The sequence below is a fragment of the Arachis hypogaea genome, chromosome 13 (assembly GCF_003086295.3).
Source record: "Arachis hypogaea cultivar Tifrunner chromosome 13, arahy.Tifrunner.gnm2.J5K5, whole genome shotgun sequence".
NCBI classification, from domain to species: domain Eukaryota; kingdom Viridiplantae; phylum Streptophyta; class Magnoliopsida; order Fabales; family Fabaceae; genus Arachis; species Arachis hypogaea.
This window is the reverse complement of record NC_092048.1, coordinates 123,417,645-123,438,900: the sequence shown is the minus strand read 5'-3', so window position 1 is coordinate 123,438,900 and position 21,256 is coordinate 123,417,645. Positions and strand designations below refer to the sequence as shown.

Genomic DNA, 21,256 nt, shown 5'->3' with positions numbered 1-21,256 from the left:
ATGACATAATGGACGACACGTGGACGAATATTGTTGCAACACGTGGCACAAATGGCCAAATAATATTGTGACACGTGGCACAACCATCCACATCAGCATGCTACGTGTCACTGATCACCACATCATCATAGCATTATATGTGGCCAAATCATGGAGTGACACGTGTCACTTACAATCCACGTCATCAAGTCATGCCATCACGTCGTTAATAGAAAATAGACCAGAGACTAATATGGTGCACTTTTCTCAATCTCAAAAATGTAATTAGTACAATTGAAATATCAAAGATGATTTTAGTGCATCACACCAATCTCAAAGACCATTTTAAAGTTTAATTTGAAGTGCTTCCAACTAAATGATAAACTTCTCGTATAAATTTTTAATTAACAGCTATGGATATAAATTAGATAACGTTAGCTGGTATTAAGCAATTGTCACTTATTTTTTCTAAATAAATGTTTTCCTTTCCTTCTCACCAAATATAGAAGGTAAACAAATAAATAATTGACCATCTGATAGGAAATTCATTTACATAATAATCAGGGATAATAAAAAGAATTTCCTAACACAATCAGTCAAAAGGTTCTACTACGGTTAAGATCCAATTAAGACTATCTAGGCAAAGGATTCGATGGTTCCAGAACGTTTGGACCATTAAATGGTCTTAAAACAAAATATGTTTTTAAAATTTTTTTAATCATTATTAAATAGTTATTTTCTAATTTTAATTACAAATTAACCTCATATATTTTATTTAATCATAAAAACTATTTTTTATTTTATAAATTATTATTTTATTATTAATCTATTATGATTATTAACAATCAAAAACAAAAACAATAACGAATTAGATATTCCATTGATCGTAATAAACTTTTTGGTTATTCCAATCAATTAAAAGATTATATTTGATCCGTGACGTTCGTCCAGGACTGTGAAATCGTGTTTCTTTGAAAATCAATCGATTGGATTATCAAAACAATCGACTAAATTTCAGGTTTCCCATAACTCAATTGATTGGACTACAGGTTGTTATCACAAAACAATCGATTGAAAATTGCAAGACAGCATGGTTTTCGCAAAAATCAATTGATTGGTCATATTACCCAATCGATTGCACGATGACTAAAATGTGGGTTTTTAATAATTCAATCGATTACTTATACTACCCAATTGATTGAATGCTTTAAAACAACCTGAGGTCTCACAATTCAATAGATTGGTTGTATTACCCAATCGATTGAAGTCATCAAAACAATATGGATTTGTCGAATTCAATCGATTGGTTGTGCTATCCAGTAAATGGTACCTATGGTACATAAAAGACATATAAAATTGATTACCCATCACTTACAATTCCTAGGCACAAAAGTCACAAATCTATTCAAATACGTAGAATATATTATCATTTATCCAAAAGAGAGAATGCATAACCAATTACCCTAAAGAAGACTGAAAGTTTGGAGTCCCATTCATTTATGCAATCAATCACATTTACATGCTCAAGTGAATAAGCTCAAGAAGACAATGTTATAAGAATGCAAAATTGACATCACAGTTCTAAGATCTGAATATAGCTAAAACTAAAAAACGGACGGGACGCAATTCTTAGTGGATTAGGATTAGCCTCAATTCTTTCCATTAATATCAAGTTTTAGATATGCAATTGCAAGATCTAGAACTATGATTTGCGTAAATTATAATTTGAAGAAATGAGATTTCTTCAAATGAATATGAAAGAATATCTAAATCAAAATAAAACCTTAAAAATTGAAGACAGAATTTTAAAGATAAGATAGATGAATAATAAGATAATAATTTATAAAAACAATAACAAAATTGAAATAGGCGTAGTACACACTTCAATTGATTGGGTAGCACAACCAATCGATTGAATTTGGCAAATCCATATTGTTTTGATGAATTCAATCGATTGGTTAACACAACCAATCGATTGAATTGTGAGACCTCAGGTTGTTTTGAAGCATTCAATCGATTGGGTAGTATAAACAATCGATTGAATTATAAAAAACCCATATTTTAGTCATCGTTCAATCGATTGGGTAATATGACCAATCGATTGATTTTTGCGAAAACTATGCTGCCTTGCAATTTTCAATCGATTGTTTTGTGATAACAACCTGTAGTCCAATTGATTGAGTTATGGGAAACCTGAAATTCAATCGATTGTTTTGATAATCCAATCGATTGATTTTTAAAGAAATACGATTTCACAGTCCTGGACGAATGTCACGGATTTTTAATCGATTGGAATGGCCAAAAAGTTTATTAGGATCAATGGAAGATCTAATTCGTTATTGTTTTTGTTTTTGATTGTTAATAAACATAATAGATTAATGATAAAATAATCATTTATAAAATAAAAAATAGTTTTTATGATTAAATAAAATATATGAGGTTAATTTGTAATTAAAATAAAAAAAGGACTATTTAGCAGTTATTAAAAAAAAACTTAAAAAACATGTTTTGTTCTGAAACCATTTAATGGTCCAAATGTTTTGGGACTATCGAATCCGGTGCCGACTATCTATGTTATTGAGTTTGAAATATATGAGAGAAAATAAAATATCAACTCTACTTCCGGTAGGAAATGATGTAGTGGTGCCAAATGGCGATGCATTCATCTTGATTCAATGGCATAAGTTTCACAGCCTCTTAAAAATGATCTGCGCCACCATATTTGGAATGCCTTGCTTAGATTTGGACATTCAGTGCCATGACTTGAGAAATACCTAAACCAAACCATAAACAGCACATGTTGTTGCTTCAAAGGTAACGTAAGAAGTGTCTGTCCCATAGCCTCCTCCATGGCCTTCATGTCAAGTCCTTTCCTGCATCTCTGTAACCAACCAAAGTCCAACAGCATAGGCCTAAACCATGATTGGAGAAGTCCTGATCTCGCTTCCAACCTGCATTGTAGTTTTCTTGTAGCCATGGCAATAATCAGAATCGCCGACACTCGGCTGAGTTCGTATCTGATCATGGGGGATGCATTTTCATGCATTCCAACAAGTTGCTGCTGATCTGCCCATATATTCACAAAGTCATCTGCTACTTGCCCATCAAGCATAATTTCTAGCAACCAGTTGATGTTATCGACTTGTCTTGAGATTCGCTCAATCAAAGTCTTGCTCGAATCTTTTTTTACCAAGAAACTTCTGGGAGGGATTGTGTCAGACGTCTCCTCAAAGAGGCTAACAAGTGAAGCCAGACATGAGCGGCAAACAGCATAGAGATCCTCCTTGCTGATGTCAAGATGGTTCTTCCCATAGACCGAGCTTTTACACAGAAGACCCTTCATCAGAGACTTGAGTTCAATTCTTGCATTGGCATCCTCACAAGTGCTGATAGACCAAACTAGTTGCCGCGCTATATTTGGCAGGAATTGGGAATCCGTTGAATCATGCAAGTACAGTCTTGCTAGAATGTCTCTTGCAGTTGCATCATCAAACTTAAATCTTGTGAAGAGGCTTCTCAATTTCTCCTCTTCCTCCTCCGTCCAAGGAACAGCCTCAAGGTATTTCAAACAGGACAAAACCCCCTTGTTGAACATGATGCCTGCCGAAACCTATTCAATATCATGTCAAAGGCTATAAAAACTCATAACATTAAAGTCTCAACTATATGAAATTTGTTTTGACAGAAGAAACTCAATTTTGTGTGTTAACTCTTATGCCTTGTTCTTAATTCCTTTTCAAGGTATGTAGAGTATATGGTTTTTTCTAACACGTAACAAAGCAACAATAGACAAAGGCATAAGAGAATATCGAAACAGAAGAAATTGAATGGCACAAAAACGAACCTCCAAAATGTCAATGGATCGATAGACTCCAACCTTGATGAGCTTCTTTGTGACATCATCGTCATCTTCGAACATAAGCTCGATGGTGTCTCTGAAAACACCTAAGTTCTCAACTGCAGGAACCTCCATTCTACACATCTTGGGTGCTTCACTCGAATTCTTCAGCGACAAACCCTTCTTGTAATCGCCAACCAAATCCGCAAAAACCTCCGAGTTCGCGCTCAGAACTCCCGAATCAACCTCCAGAACCATGCAACTTCCTCTCTTCCCTCTCAAAGTCAATCTCACATCAAAGCCATTCTTGTTGACTCCTTCAACAGAACTGGAACTGGAACCTGAGCCCAAAATCTCCGGCGGCGACGACCGGAAACTCGGCGCAGTGGGAGCACGGAAGCTTGCGGATCGTAGTCCAGGTTCGGGCTCAATCGTGACGGCAGGATCGGAGTCGATGGGAGAGACCCTTCCGGGAGAGAGGATCCGGCGAGGGTCAATCCGAGAGACGATGGGGAAGGGGGATTTAGGGGAGTTGGGGATGGAGGCGAGCGTGGTGTGCTTCGATAATGATGAGAGCGTTTCGGTTTTGTTGCGGGGCGATTTGGTGTGAGAGAATGAAGAGTTTTCGGGGCTCGCCGGAGGGGTGGTAAATGAGCAGCACCACGTCCGCCGCCGGGAAACGAGCTTCCGGTCTCTACGGGACGACAAGTAGTCCATTTTGGGGCGGGCGAGTCACAGACTCAGTTGCGCCACTGAGTTAGTGAGCGAGTACGAGTTATAGTGAAAATGCAAATGGGAGAGGAGCTGAGCTGACAGCCTAGTGTCACGAGAGATGATGCCTATTTTTTGGTGTCATGAGTTGCCTATTTGTTTTCTTGCGGTCGGATGGCCTTTTCATTTTTGAGGTGAAAGTGGTAGTTAGAAACAGAAACCAATTGATAATTGTACTTCACTCGCAACAATGCGACAAGTGAAGTCAAGTATCCATCAAAAGGCGCTGCCAACGCTCAAGCAAGGAATTCACAATTCACTGACTCCCCGTGTGAACCAATGTTCAATGTTCAAGCAAATATTTACTTCGGATTAGGGTAAACACAAAACACTATCTTTGGACTTGACCGCTTGTGTTAAGGTAAGTGAATAAGTCTCTTAGATAATAGGACACAAAACACTATCTGCATATTAGTTCATTCATAATGGATTCGAAAGTCGGTCATTTTAGGCCTATTTACTTGACGGGCTTCATCGTGACAAGCCCAAGCTGTCCCAAATTCAAACAGCACCCAAGACCCAAGTTCTTTGTAGTTTATACTTTATGCACTACTTTAGGCCTCAAACCCAAACTGAAAATGCCACGTGCATGGCATATAACATACATGACCATCATGCATGAATTAACCTTCTCTCACAGCGTCACTCACCCACGGGGAAAAAAAATGTAAGGAAGTTACATGATTGAAAGCGCTAGAAAGAAGAAACTTTGGGAGCGAGATGTATGCAAATATAAAGATAGAGAGAGCCATACGCGATATGAGATGCAACAGAATTATTGGTTACAAGGGAATATAATATATGAATGAATAGAATAAAATAAAATCATATATGATACATCATATACATGGGTTTGAAAGCATCCAGATCTTGATATGATATATAGATCTAAGCGTCGCCATCAAGCATGATACGCCTCCATAACGAGCGTCCACGTTCCACAAGACCATAACTGAGTCAATGACGTCCACCAAACCTCATTGGCGGTGCCTTCCTAACACGTAATCTCTATTTCGCCCCCCAAATTTCCCCTTTTAGGAACCATACAAAACACGTTCCCCACTCCTATTCTATGTAAATTCTCTCTGTTTGTACTATGGTCTCCATCACACGACACCTGTCCCCAACACACCCCACTTTTTGTGCGCCACGTGCACCCCTTCCCTCTTCCCTCGCCACGTTGCTCTTGCGTGGTCCACCCTCTCATGCTTAGCCGCCACTGTAGACCACCGTGCTTCTCGTCCCCCCTTCCTCCACAACTATATATAAACCACTCCATTTCAATTTGCTTGTACTCTTTCTCACACAACGGATTTATATTTTCAATCACAATCGATATAGTTGCTTGGTGACCGACTTCTAATCATTCATGTTAATAGTATTTGGCGTTTCAATTCGACATACACAAAGAATTAAAACAAGAGAATATATAATGGAGGCACCGATGGTATCCATTGAACGGAGTTCATCGATTGAAAGGGAACCCAGAACTCTCAGCATCGACCAACTTGAATCCGCAAGGGTTAGGAAGTGCTTTCTAATTATCTCTCTTTTATTTCATTATTATTTTATTTCTTAGCTTCCGATCCACAACTATATATGCCTAATATGGGATGTTATATATTGTTATGGAATTTACAGAATTTAGCGATGTACATATTGAATACAAAGCCTATAGAAGAAGCTTCCAGAATTTTCACAGAGGTAATTGCTTAATTAATTATTCTCCGCTAGTTTCTTTCATTGTAGAGATTTCGCTGTTGGTAATATTATGGATATATTGGGCAGTTACTCTAAGAATAAACCAAAATATTAGTCTTACAGAATTGTGAATTTATCTTTTTGGTGGTTTTATATATTTTAAAACAAAATAACTTGTCATTTCAAATAAGGCAATTGCTAAAAAATTAGAGGATATATTATTATTTTCGAAAAAATGTTAAGGGTGGTTAACCCTTTTTATAAATGCTGGCAAAATAATAGGCAAAAATAATAAAAGTATTAGTTATGTATTATTTTTAGTTTTTTTTTTTTTTTACATTATTACATAATAAGTATAAGTATACACATTTTAAGTTTTTTTTTTTATCTATTTAATTGGATTATAAAATATTGTATTTTTATTAAATTTTAGATAATGTATGCTTTTTTTCATAAAATTTAGATTTTAAATCATTTATTTATTTAAAATGTAAAATTATTGAAAAATATTGGTATAGTTTTAGAGTAATAGTAATCTTTATATCTCTGTATTACGTACTGGAGGCATGCACACGGCTAGGGTGGATCAGATAATGGAGTTCCCATGCATGAGAACTTGCACTATATCCATATTTTAATTGTCGAATATATTTTAACATATTTTAAAAAATTTAATCCATCATATCTTCTCCTTGTATGACTCTCTATATATGTATATTGGGTACCGTTACTCAAAAGGGAATATGAACGTACGACTGCTGAATTTTTTTATTTAGGTGTTAGATAATTAAAAAAATAATTTTTAAGAAGATAATTATCTGGATGTATAATTTTATAGCTAATAGTTTTAATTTTAGATAGTGAATATTTTTAATGACATGATAATATATTAAGTGTAAAATTTAATATAAAATATATATTAAAAATGTTTTGGAATAATTTTATAGCAGATAGTATTAGTTTTAGATAGTGAATATTTTTAATGACATGATACTATATTATTTATTTTTTTAAATTTAAAATTTATATATATTTTTTTAAAAATTCAGTATATAACAAAATTAATTAGTTATTAAAATATAAGATATTAAAATATAAAATATAATTAAAAATAAATTAAACAAAATAATATTTTAAAAAATTAGTTAGGTTTACCGACATGATAATATATTATGGATGGTTTCTTTAAAAAAAATTTAAAACGAAAAGTAAATTATATATATATATATATATATATATATATATATATTTTAAATTTCAATGAGAACACTTGTCTAATTTTTTGGCCGAGCAGTAGTTTAATTCTGTATTTATGGCATGTGCAGGGTTTACAGCCGGTGGTTAGTGCAGCTTGCCGTATGGGATATGATACAGGGATGGATATTGATCCTGCGCAAGAATTACAAAATATGAGAGACGATGACCCTGCTGCACATGATGCTTTCAGGGACATAGCATCTGCACCTTTCTAGAACGTATATCAAATAATAATATGACTCTCTCCAGTTAAGTATTGTTGCTGCTGACGAGAGATCTTCAATGTAGTCTTTGTAAATATTTGTCAACATGGGATGAAATTTTGGGTTTTGGTCTTCTCTAATTTTTATGGCGTCGCTGGATTATTCGTTGTTTTTTCATGGATGCTTTCAATTTTATTTTATTTTATTTCAAAAATTTGATGAGAATAGTGTTGGTTTTGTAACAATTAAATCATGATTTGACTCGAGAAAGCGACTATGTTGAAAATATGATTTGGTTTATAAGTGGGGGAAGACGATTTGGTCCTGGAAGTAGTGGTCTAAGTTAGGCTGCCAACGCGAGACTCAATTTCGTACACACTGAGTAGTTTATATCCTTAGTGTCCAATAAAGATTGGTCGATCATATAGCTCCGTGCACAGAAATAGAGAATTATGAAAAAAAAAAAATATAAATAAATAATTTTTAATCGGTTAAGTTTATCAGTTAATTTTAAATAATTATAATTAATAATTAATGATTAATAATTTTATATTTTTAAAAAATAAATTTAAATAATTATTAATTAGTGATTAATTAATATAAAATATAATTTAAAAATAATTATTAGCTTATTATTAATTAGACCTTTATTAATCATCTAAGTTATGAAAATTGCTCGCTGACTCTACTAAAGTATAAAGTTCAGTTCCTAATTTAAGTTTTTTAAATTAGTTTATATTTTACAATGATAGTATGATACGTTATTATTAATTAATATTAAATTATCAAAAGAACTTTTGCTAATAACGTGAGTTCATATAATTTGAAAGTTTCGATGAAGGGAAGAAAGTAGTTAATTATTTTTATTTGAAGTTGATGCTAATCAGTGGTTGAGAGAAGAGGGATTGAATTTTAATCCTTTTTTATTGAGTATTACTTTTTGTCTTTTAAAATAGTTTTAGGAGATTTTTTATTTTTTGTCTCATAATTAATCAAGAGATATTTTTTGATTTTATCTCCTACGCAACAGAAACTAAAATGGAGTAGAAGAGAAAGAGAGGATCACACTAAGAAGTATCCTGGTTCAGCTGCTAAGTGCAATGAAGCCTACATTCAGTCTTCATCACAACAGTGACTGAAGCCTACATTCAGTCTTCATCACAACAGTGACAGAATTTCACTATAATCATACAGATTATAAACATCAATTCTCCCTAGGAACTACCCTTCCTATCCGAGACAAGTCTAGAATCTATCCCCAATCCTGAACTTGACTTGGTCACCTACCAAGCTTTCAACTCCTAAGTGCTAACATAACTTGTAAGGGAATAAGTCTAGATTCTACCTCAACCTGAACTTGACTAGACCTCAATTTAGCTTTCAACCGCAAAGTGCTAACCCAACTTGCAAGGGAACAAGTCTAGATTCTACCCCAACTTGAACTTGACTAGACCTCAATCTAGCTTTCAACCATAAAGTGTTAACCCAACTTGTAAGGGAATCCTCTCAGGATCATGACAACAAAACAGAAATACATACAAAGAATTTCTGAGATAATAATGGTTTTTTCTTTAACTCTTTGTCTTTTTTTATTCATTGGCTTTTTCTTACAAAACCTCACATTTTGTCTTTTACCAATGAAACACAGACAGACTCACTGAGAAAAAGAAATATTCAATGAAAGCCATGAAGGAGAAGAATAAACAGCTCAAAGAGCTATGGGAACTCAAACGTGTGCTCTCACTCCTTGTCTCAAGCCTTGGCCGTTCACCCTTATTATAGAAGGGGAAGCTTCTAAGGTTGAAACGGTTCAACCGAGGCAACTTCTTCTTCTTCAACACCAAAATCAACATGCAATTACCTCTCTCTTCATCCCTTCTCATCAAACTTCATCAATATGAGCATTCCATCTTGACTTGGTCCCCAAGAAGGATTTCTGACCCTTGATAAACTCTTGATCCTTGACAGCTCCTTCTGTTTCATTTTTGCTTCTACCTCCACGTAGCTATAGTAGCTACCTTCTGTGATGGAAGAACAAAAGTGAAAACGAGCTTCACTTCAGAGATCTTCTTCTCTGACCGAATCGGATGGCTTCTACTTTAGGCATGGAGATCTTGAAGCTTCTTCTCCACATCTTGCCTTAAGTGGAAAAGATCTCAGTGATGCCATGCCTTGGATCTTCTTTTCTCAAAGGCCATCTTCACCCCAGCCTTTTTCTTCATAGGCTTTTCTTGTAACTTCACTTTTCTTCTGATAACTTCTACCTTCTTTCTTCTTCTCTCACAGATGATATGACTGGATGCAAAGAGAGAGATGAGAGAGAAGAGAGAATAGCTTTTATTGGAAGTCATCAATGCACATTAAACTCAATTGAAATCTCACTTCCATTCCTCTATACATAAAGTAACATGTAAAGCATTTAATATAATTAAATCAAATTTAATTTTCACTTCCTGTTACCAATACATGGAGCCACGTATGGCTTTTAGTTACTTAAGTATGAGCTTAATTGAATTGCAATATGAAGTCCATTAACCATGAGAGTTTCGGTTACCAAAGAATATAATTAATTGAAATTGAAATTTGGATTCCAGTAGGTAACCGAAGCATGTCTTAATCCACTTCTTTCTACTTCTAGTTTGGATCAATAATGATGTTGGACCAAGAGAAGAGTTTATTTGGATTTTTTATTAGTTTTTTGGGCCAACTTTGGATTTCTTTCTTTTTTAATATTCAGCCACTAATATTTGAATTAATTTTGCCCAAAGCTGAATTTTCTTCAATGATCCATTTGGGCCAATTTAGTTTTCTTTTATTTCAAAGCACACCCACTTATATTAATTTTGCACATGACTTGATTAATAACAAGTTGGGCTCATATTGCCTTTTGACCCAATATGGAATTAAATTACTTGCCTACACACTTAACCAAATTCATCAAACAAACAATTTGTAGTATTTTAATAAATATTTAACTAACATTTTAATAATGTTTGATCATCATATTTAATATTTATTTCCAAACTCAACAATCTCCTCCTTGATGACAAACATTATTAAACTGAATTGAAAGAGTTACGATTGATAACTTTCCTTTGAAGATTTGCCAAAATCTCCCCCTTTCTTTTGTTCAATGTGCTCCCCCTTAATGTGTGCTTGATTAACAAAATATTCAAGAAAGCCATCACCTGTATACAAGCTCTAAAGAGTTCCAAGAAGATAAAGATTTCAAAACATGGAACCTTTAAGACTGAGCCATTATTTTCACAACATGATCCAAACAGTACATATATGTATATTTGAGTAAATAAATTTTTCAAAATATAATTAGAGCTCAAGTTAAAATTCTATAACACAAAGTGCTCAAAACAATGAGCCAAAACGGAGCACAAAGCAGAGCATAATTATTAAACAAAGTGCTCATGTTCAAACAGGGCATCAAAGAAACAATTTCAATTCAGCAATTCAGCCCTTCTTTCATTTTTCTCCCCCTTTTGTCATCAAGGAGGGACACATCATATGTCAAAGTTTTACAAGCCTCTTATCAAATCACAAAAACCATCATCCAACCTTGAAACAAGCATGAATTAGAGCTAAACCAAACATTAATTAAATACTATTTATTCACATACTCAGATGCTAAGCTATAAACAATATTCACAACCAGATGAAACTGCAGATTTTTAAATACAAATTCAAATAATAAATAGCAGCTCCAAACATCATCATAGATAAAAACAAACAGCAGCAACAACAGTTTCAAACATTATCATAGATAAAAACAAACAACAGCCTTTCAATTCATTTTTCTTTCTCCCCCTGCATGGAAAAACAGTTCACCATGTATGCAAAAAAAAATGTAGAACAGGTAAAAGTGTAAAGATTAATTTATAGTCACCCAACATAGTTCAACAACTAAAAAAATAGAACAAAAATAATGATAAACTAATGTTTCAGAAACAGTCTTTTAGCAGCAACATCATAGAGCAGCCTTAGAAAAAAAAACCAGATACCAAAACAAAACAAAAACTATAATAAGTATAATCAATATTCACAATCAGACCAATATGCATACACATAGCTGCGTGAAATAATAGTGTAAAAAAAAAATGCAACCAGTCTCAAGCATCATAAGTTCAACTTGTTTCACTATAACTGGTTCAATTTATTTTCACACAATGCTTACTCCCTGGTGCACGAAATTGTGATTACAGTTTTCACAACTCCGCACAACTAACCAGCAAGTGCACTGGGTCGTCCAAGTAATACCTTACGTGAGTAAGGGTCGATCCCACAGAGATTGTCGGCTTGAAGCAAGCTATGGTTATTTTGTAAATCTCAGTCAGGAGATTAATGATAATAGTGGTTATATTTATGAAAATAAATAACATGAAATAAACAGTACTTGTGATTCAGTAATGAGAAGCAGGTTGAGGTTCCGAAGATGCTCTGTCATCTGAATCTCTGCTTTCCTACTGTCTTCTTCTCCAAACACGCATGGCTTCCTTCCATGGCAGGCTGTATGATCCTCTCGGATGAAAACAAATTCATATGCGCTGTCACCGCACGGTTAATCATCTGTCGGTTCCCACTAGCGTCAGAATAGGACCCTTGTCCTTTTGCACACTGTCACTGCGCCCAACATTCGCAGGTTTGAAACTTGTCACAGTCATCCCTTTTCGGATCCTACTCGGAATACCACAGACAAGGTTTAGACTTTTTGGATCCCAGGAATGCTGCCAATTGGTTCTAGCCTATACCACGAAGGTTCTGATCTTATGGATCAGGGACCCAAGAGATACACACTCAAGCTGTCACCCAATGACTACGTTGAGCTAAGATAGAACGGGAGTGGTTGTCAGGCACGCGTTCATAGCATTGAGAATAATGATGAGTGTCACGAATCATCATCTTCTCCAGATTGAAGTACGAATAAGTATCTTGGAATATAATCAAGCGTGATTGAATAGAAAACAGTAGTAATTGCATTAATCCATTGAAACACAGTAGAGCTCCTCACCCCTAACCATGGGGTTTAGAGACTCATGCCGTCAGAAATACAATATGAAGTGTAAAAATGTCATAAGGTACAAAATGAATCTCTAAAAGTAGTTTTTATACTAGACTAGTAACTTAGGTTTACAGAAAATGAGTAACTAAGTGCAGATGGTGCAGAAATCCACTTCCGGGGCCCACTTGGTGTGTGCTTGGGCTGAGCATTGAAGCTTTTTCGTGCTTAGGCTGTTCCTGGAGTTAAACGCCAGCTTTGGTGCCAGTTTGGGCGTTTTACGCCAGAAATTTTAGGTTGACTTTGAATGCCGGTTTGGGCTATCAAATCTCGAGCAAAGTATGAACTATTATATATTGCTGGAAAGCCCAGAATGTCTACTTTCCAACGCAATTGAGAGCGCACCAATTGGGCTTCTGTAGCTCCAGAAAATCCACTTCGAGTGCAGGGAGGTCAGAATCCAACAGCATCTGCAGTCCTTTTTCAACCTCTGAATCAGATTTTTGCTCAGGTCCCTCAATTTCAGCCAGAAAATACCTGAAATCACAGAAAAATACACAAACTCATAGTAAAGTCCAGAAATGTGATTTTTGCATAAAAACTAATAAAAATATAATAAAAATTAATTAAAACATACTAAAAACTATATAAAAATAATGCCAAAAAGGATATAAATTATCCGCTCATCACAACACCAAACTTAAATTGTTGCTTGTCCCCAAGCAACTAAAAATAAAATAGGATAAAGAGAAGAGAATATACAATAAATTCCAAACTTATCAATGAGAATTAGTTTCAATTAGATGAGCGGGACTTGTAGCCTTTTTGCTTCTGAACAGTTTTAGCATATCACTTTATCCTTTGAAGTTCAGAATGATTGGCATCTATAGGAACTCAGAATTCAGATAGTGTTATTGATTCTCCTAGTTCAGTATGTTGATTCTTGAACACAGCTACTTTATGAGTCTTGGCCGTGACCCTAAGCATTTCGTTTTCCAGTATTACCACCGGATACATAAATGCCACAGACACATAACTGGGTGAACCTTTTCAGATTGTGACTCAGCTTTGCTAAAGTTCCCAGTTAGAGGTGTCCAGAGCTCTTAAGCACACTCTTTTTGCTTTGGACCACGACTTTAACCGCTCAGTCTCAAGCTTTTCACTTGACACCTTCACGCCACAAGCACATGGTTACGGACAGCTTGATTTAGCCGCTTAGGCCAGGATTTTATTCCTTTGGGCCCTCCTATCCATTAATGCTCAAAACCTTGGATCCTCTTTTACCCTTGCCTTTTGGTTTAAAGGGCTATTGGCTTTTTCTGCTTGCTTTTTCTTTCTCTCTTTTTTTTTTTGCCATTTTTTTCGCAAGCTTTGTATTCACTGCTTTTTCTTGCTTCAAGAATCAATTTTATGATTTTTCAGATTATCAATAACATTTCTCCATTTTCATTATTCTTTCAAGAGCCAACAATGTTAACATTCATAAACAACAAATTCAAAAATATGCACTGTTCAAGCATTCATTCAGAAAATAAAAGGTATTGCCACCACATCAAAATAATTTAACTAATTTCAAGATAGCATTTGAAATCATGTATTTCTTGTTCTTTTGCAATTAAAAACATTTTTCATTTAAGAAAGGTGAAGGATTCATAGGACATTCATATCTTTAAGGCATAGACACTAGACACTAATGATCATGTAATAATGACACAAACATAGACAAAACATAAAGCATAGAATTTGAAAAACAGGAAAATAAGAACAAGGAAGTTAAAGAACGGGTCCACCTTAGTGATGGCGGCTAGTTCTTCCTCTTGAAGATCTTATGGAGTGCTTGGGCTCCTCTATGTCTCTTCCTTGCCTTTGTTGCTTCTCTTCCTAAAGGTTTCTCTGGTCTTAGGTGTCATTAATGGTTATGGAAAGCAAGAAGCTGAGCTTTTCCACACCAAACTTAAAAGCTTTGCTCGTCCTCCCTTGTGTCATCCTAGCGTTAAACGCCCAAAATGCTACCATTTCTGGCATTTAACGCCCACCAGACACCCCTTTACGGCATTAAACGCCAGTCTATCTGCCAATTCTGGCGTTTAACGCCTAGAATGCTGTCAGACTGGGCGTTAAACGTCCATTCTGCTATCCTTACTGGCGTTTAAACGCCAGTAAGCTTGTCCTTCAGGGTGTGCTATTTTTGATGCTGTTTTTGATTCCGCTTTAATTCTGCAGCTGTTTTTATGACTCCACATAATCATCAACCTAAAAAAAATATAAAATAACAATGGAAAAAGAAATAAAAAAGTAATTAACATAGATAAATAAGATTGGGTTGCCTCCCAATAAGCGCTTCTTTACTATCTTTAGCTGGACTTTTACTGAGCTATTAATTTAGTCTCAGTTTTGAGCACTCTTGCTCAACATTGCCCTCAAGATAATATTTGACTCTCTGTCCATTAATAATAAACTTTTTGTCAGAATCACTATCCTGAAGCTCTACATACCCATATGGTGACACACTTGTAATCACATATGGTCCCCTCCACCGGGATTTCAATTTCCCAGGGAACAATCTGCTGGAGTTAAACAGCAAGACCTTCTGTCCTGGCTCAAAGACTCTGGATGACAGCCTTTTGTCATGCCATCTTTTTGCTTTCTCTTTATAAATCTTAGCATTTTCGAAAGCATTGAGTCTGAACTCTTCTAGCTCATTCAGCTGGAGTAATCTTTTCTCTCCAGCTACCTTAGCATCAAGGTTTAGGAACATGGTTGCCCAGTAGGCCTTGTGTTCCAGTTCTACTGGCAGATGATAGGTTTTTCCAAACACCAACTGATATGGAGAGATTCCTATAGGAGTTTTGAATGCTGTTCTGTATGCCACAGAGCATCATCCAAACCTCTTGCCCAATCCTTTCTACGGGTACTTACAGTTCGCTCCATGATTCATTTTAGTTCTCTATTTGAGACTTCAGCCTACCCATTTGTCTGTGGATGATATGGAGTTGCCACTTTATGGTTAATTTCATACCAGACCAGAGCAGAGTCAAGCTGTTTATTGTAGAAATGAGTGCCTCCATCACTGATCAGTATCCTAGGGACACCGAACCTGCTGAAGATATGCTTCTGGAGGAATTTCATCACTGTCTTAGTATCATTAGTGGGTGTTGTAATTGCCTCCACCCATTTAGATACATAGTCTACTGCCACCAGAATATAAGTGTTTGAGTATGATGGTGGGAAAGGCCCCATGAAGTCAATACCCCATACATCAAATAACTCAATCTCTAAGATCCCTTGTTGAGGCATGGCATAACCATGAGGCAAATTACCAGCTCTCTGGCAACTGTCACAGTTACATACAAACTCTCGGGAGTCTCTATAGAGAGTGGGACAGTAGAAGCCACATTGGAGAACCTTAGTGGCTGTTCGCTCACCTCCAAAATGTCCTCCATACTGTGATCCATGGCAGTGCCATAGGATCTTCTGTGCCTCTTCTCTAGGCACGCATCTACGGATTATTCCGTCTGCACACCTTTTAAAGAGATATGGTTCATCCCACAAGTAGTACTTTGCATCAGAAATCAATTTTTTCGTTTGCTTCTTAGTGTACTCCTTGGGTATGAATATCACAGCTTTATAGTTTGTAATGTCTGCAAACCATGGTGCTTCCTGAATAGCAAAGAGTTGCTCATCCGGAAAGGTTTCAGAGATCTCAGTAGAAGGGAGGGACGCTCCTGCTACTGGTTCTATCCGGGACAGGTGATCAGCTACTTGGTTCTCTGTCCCCTTTCTGTCTCTTATTTCTATATCAAACTCTTGCAGAAGCAACACCCATCTTATGAGCCTGGGTTTTGAATCCTGCTTTGTGAGGAGATATTTTAGAGCAGCATGGTCAGTGTACACAATCACTTTTGATCCCACTAAATAAGATCTGAACTTGTCAATGGCATAAACCACTGCAAGCAACTCCTTTTCTGAGGTTGTGCAATTCTTCTGTGCATCATTCAAAATACGGCTAGCATAGTAAATGACGTGCAGAAGCTTGTTATGCCTTTGTCCCAACATTGCGCCAATGGCATGGTCACTGGCATCACACATTAGTTCGAATGGTAATGTCCAGTCTGGTGCAGAGATGACTGGTGCTGTGACCAGCTTAGCTTTCAGAGTTTCAAACGCTTGCAGACACTCTGTGTCAAAGACAAATGGCATGTCAGCAGCTAGCAGATTGCTCAGAGGTTTTGCAATTTTTGAAAAATCCTTTATAAACCTCCTATAGAATCCTGCATGCCCCAGAAAGCTTCTAATTGGCTTAACATTAGTAGGTGGTGGTAATTTTTCAATTACCTCTACCTTAGCTTGATCTACCTCTATTCCCTTGTTCAAAATTTTGTGCCCAAGGACAATCCCTTCAGTCACCATAAAGTGACATTTTTCCCAGTTTAAAACTAGGTTAGTCTCTTGGCACCTTTTTAGAACAAGTGCTAGATGGTCAAGAAAGGAGCTGAATGAGTCTCCAAATACTGAGAAGTCATCCATGAAGACTTCCAGAAATTTCTCTACCATATCAGAAAAAATAGAGAGCATGCACCTCTGAAAGGTTGCAGGTGCATTGCACAGACCAAAAGGCATCCTTCTGTAGGCAAATACCCCAGATGGACATGTGAATGCTATTTTTTCTCGGTCTTGAGGATCAACTGTAATTTGGTTGTAACCTGAATAGCCATCCAAAAAGCAGTAGTATTCATGACCTGCTAGTCTTTCTAGCATCTGGTCTATGAATGGTAAAGGAAAATGATCCTTCCTGGTGGCTGTATTGAGCCTTCTGTAGTCAATACACATACGCCACCCTGTAACTGTTCTTGTAGGAACCAGTTCATTCTTTTCATTTTGAACCACTGTCATGCCTCCCTTCTTGGGGACAACTTGGACAGGGCTTACCCAGGGGCTATCAGAGATAGGATAAATAATCCCAGCCTCCAGTAACTTAGTGACCTCTTTCTGTACCACCTCCTTCATGGCTGGATTTAGCCGCCTCTGTGGTTGAACCACTGGCTTAGCATCATCCTCCAATAGGATCTTGTGCATGCATCTTGCTGGGTAATGCCCTTAAGATCACTTATGGACCACCCAAGAGCTGTCTTGTGTGTCCTTAGCACCTGAATTAGTGCTTTCTCTTCCTGTGGATTTAAAGCAGAGCTTATGATCACCGGAAAAGTGTCACCTTCTTCCAGAAATGCATATTTCAGGGATGGTGGTAGTGGTTTGAGCTCGGGTTTAGGAGGTTTATTCTCTTCCTGAGGCATTTTCAGAGGTTCTTCCGTTCTCTCTGCTTCCTCCAGATCAGGCTGAACATCCTTAAAAATGTCCTCTAGCTCTGATTCAAGACTCTCAGTCATATTGACCTCTTCCACTAAGGAGTCAATAACATCTGTGCTCAGACAGTCTTTTGGTGTGTCTGGATGCTACATAGCTTTGACAGCATTCAACTTAAACTCATCCTCATTGACTCTCAGGGTTATCTCTCCTCTTTGGACGTCAATGAGGGTTTGTCCAGTTGCTAGGAAAGGTCTTCCTAGAATGAGAGTTGTACTTTTGTGCTCCTCCATTTCCAGTACTACAAAGTTAGTAGAAAAGACAATGGCCCAACCTTGACGATCATGTCCTCAATTATGCCTGATGGGATTTTAATGGAGCCATCAGCAAGTTGGAGGCATATCCGGATTGGTTTAACTTCATCAGTCAAACCAAGATTTTTGATAGTGGATGCAGGTATTAGGTTGATACTTGCCCCAAGGTCACACAGAGCTATCTTGGTACAAGCACCCTCTAATGTGCATGGTATCATAAAGCTTCTGGGATCTTTAAGCTTTTTTGGTAAGCTTTTTAGAATGACTGCACTGCATTCTTCAGTGAGAAAAACTTTTTCAGTTTCTCTCTAATCCTTCTTGTGGCTTAAGATCTCTTTCATGAACTTAGCATAAGAGGGTATTTGCTCAAGTGCCTCTGCAAACGGAATCTTTATTTCAAGAGTCCTGAGATAGTCTGCAAAGCGGGCAAATTGTTTATCCTGTTCTGCTTGGCGGAGTTTCTGAGGATAAGGCATCTTGGCTTTGTATTCTTCAACCTTAGTTGGTGCAGGTTTATTTCCTACAGAAGTGGTTGGAGAAGCCTGCTTAAGGGGGTGGTTATCAGCACTTGCAGGTGTCTGATCCCTTAGTGGTATTTGAACGCCAGAATTTGGGGCTGCATGAGTGTTTAACGTTAGATTGCCACCCTTTTCTGGCGTTTGGATGCCAGAATTGGCTGTCCCTTAGGCGTTTAACGCCACTTTTCCACCCTTTTCTAGCGTTTGAACGCCAGAATCATTCCTCTCTGGGTTCTTACTGTCCTCAGAGGGATTTTGGGTAGTGGTTTGGTTATCCTTTGTCAGTTGTTCCTTTCTTGGCTTCCTGCTACCTTGGATTGATACGTTTAGTGTTTTCCCACTCCTTAATTTAACAGCGTGGTATTCTTCTGTTATCTGTTTAGATAGCTGCTGTCTTGTCTGATCCAATTGTGCTTCCATATTTTGGTTAGCATTTTTAGTGTCTTGGAGCATTTTTTTGAATTCTGCGAACTGTTTTGTTATAGTAAGCAATTGCTGATTGAGTTCAGCAACTTGTTCTTGAGGACTAAGTTCAGTGGATACTGCCTTAGCCTCTTCTTTTAGGGAGGACTCACTACTCAAGTACAGATGCTGATTTCTAGCAACTGTATCAATGAGCTCTTGAGCCTCTTCAATTGTCTTTCTCATATGTATAAATCCACCAGCTGAGTGATCTAGAGATATCTGGGCCTTTTCTGTAAGTCCGTAGTAGAAGATGTCTAACTGTACCCACTCTAAAAATATTTCAGAGGGGCATTTCCTTAGTATCCCTCTGTACCTCTCCCAGGCATTATAAAGAGATTCATGATCCTCTTGTTTGAAGCCTTGGATGTCCAGCCTTAGCTGTGTCATCCTTTTTGGAGGGTAATATTGATTCAGGAATTTGTCTGATAACTGTTTCCATGTTCTTATGCTTGCTGTGGGTTGGTTATTTAACTACCTCTTAGCTTGATCTTTTACAGCAAATGGAAACAGTAATAACCTATAGACATCCTGATCCACTTCTTTATCACGTACTGTGTCAGTAATTTGTAAAAACTGTGCCAGAAACTTAGTAGGTTCTTCCTGTGGAAGACCGGAATACTGGAAATTTTGCTGCACCATGATAATGAGCTGAGGATTTAGCTCAAAACTGCTTGCTCTGATGGGAGGTATACAGACACTACTCTCATATACAGCAGTAATGGGGTTAGCATATGACCCCAGAGTCCTTCTGGACTGTTCATTTCCACTTAAGTCCATGATGGAGAAAGAGAGATGATGTGGATTGTAAAATAAAAATTTTTTGTTTTTATTTTATTTAATTAAAGATAACCAAATTAAAAAGAAAATAAGATAAAATAAAATAAAATAATTGGAAAATAGAAAATAGATTCCGAAAACTAAAAAAAAAGGAAAATAAATAAATAAAAAAATTTCGAATACTGAATTGACTAATTAATTAAAAAGATTTGAAAAATTTTAGATATGACTTTAAAATTTTAAAGATTGAAACTTTCTTAACAAGGAAATACCAAACTTAAAATTTTTTAATCAAAATAAAAATAGCACAAGTAGTTCGAAAATGATAAAAAAAAGAAAAAGATTTAAAAAGATTTGAGATTAGAAAAGATAAGTGGTGTGCGAAATCGTGATCTTTACTTCCTTGGTAACGGCACTAAAAACTACATACGCACGTTCATGTTCTTAATTCTGTTTCACAACTTCGTACAACTAACCAGCAAGTGCACTGGGTCGTCCAAGTAATAAACCTTATGTGAGTAAGGGTCGATCCCACGGAGATTGTTGGTATGAAGCAAGCTATGGTCATCTTGTAAATCTCAGTCAGGCGGTGATGCCAAGGCATCTTAGGCTAGTTTCACTAGTATTTTTCTGTTAGTTTTAGTGGTTTTATGCATTTTCTTGAGCTTAAAGTAACCAAGAATGGTTAAAAGAATAACAAAGCAATGAACCATCCAAACAATATGATTTTGATGCAAATTCCATGAGTTTTAGTTATATTACTTGAATGCTATGAATGGAAGATTTCTCATGAAATTTTGCAAGACTTTGATGCATTTGTTTGGATGATTTCAGGGAAGAAGAGGCTAAGCAAGGAAGCAACAAAATCAATAAAGGAAGCTTGAATATCACATGTGGAGTTTAAGTTCCAGTTTAAGCCTAAACTGGAGCTTAAACGCCAGAATCATGAAGGCTAAGAAATGCTGGAATTGAAGTTTAACCTCCAGTTTAACCTTAAACTGGAGGTTAAACGCCAGAATGAAAGTCTCACCAAAGAAGCATTCCACGTTTAACCTCCAGTTTAACCTTAAACTGGAGGTTAAACGCCAGAATGAGAATGCCACTCAGGAAGGAGTTCCACG

General features: G+C 36.5%; 1 protein-coding gene and 1 long non-coding RNA gene across 2 annotated transcripts; one reads left to right on the top strand and one right to left on the bottom strand.

The window, feature by feature from the left end:
• Positions 1-2,412: 2,412 nt before the first annotated feature.
• Positions 2,413-5,425, bottom strand: LOC112733097 (BTB/POZ domain-containing protein At2g13690). Its single transcript, XM_025781969.3, has 2 exons — positions 3,824-5,425; positions 2,413-3,589 (listed from the first exon to the last, which is right to left on the bottom strand). Exons 1-2 carry the CDS (start codon positions 4,532-4,534, stop codon positions 2,642-2,644), a joined length of 1,659 nt encoding a protein of 552 aa, XP_025637754.1. The 5' UTR covers positions 4,535-5,425; the 3' UTR covers positions 2,413-2,641.
• A 181-nt stretch (positions 5,426-5,606) lies between these two features.
• LOC112733099 (uncharacterized) lies at positions 5,607-10,118 on the top strand. Its single transcript, XR_011869936.1, has 4 exons — positions 5,607-6,110; positions 6,230-6,292; positions 7,615-9,311; positions 9,398-10,118. It is a non-coding gene; the product is annotated as an uncharacterized lncRNA (long non-coding RNA).
• Positions 10,119-21,256: the final 11,138 nt, after the last annotated feature.

What these genes read in the sequence shown, in the direction of transcription:
- LOC112733097 (XM_025781969.3), bottom strand. Translation starts at nt 4,534, where the DNA reads ATGGACTACTTGTCGTCCCGTAGAGACCGGAAGCTCGTTTCCCGGCGG. An exon ending in GATCCATTGACATTTTGGAG is followed by an intron (nt 3,590 to 3,823) that starts GTTCGTTTTTGT and finishes GATATTGAATAG; the next exon opens with GTTTCGGCAGGCATCATGTT.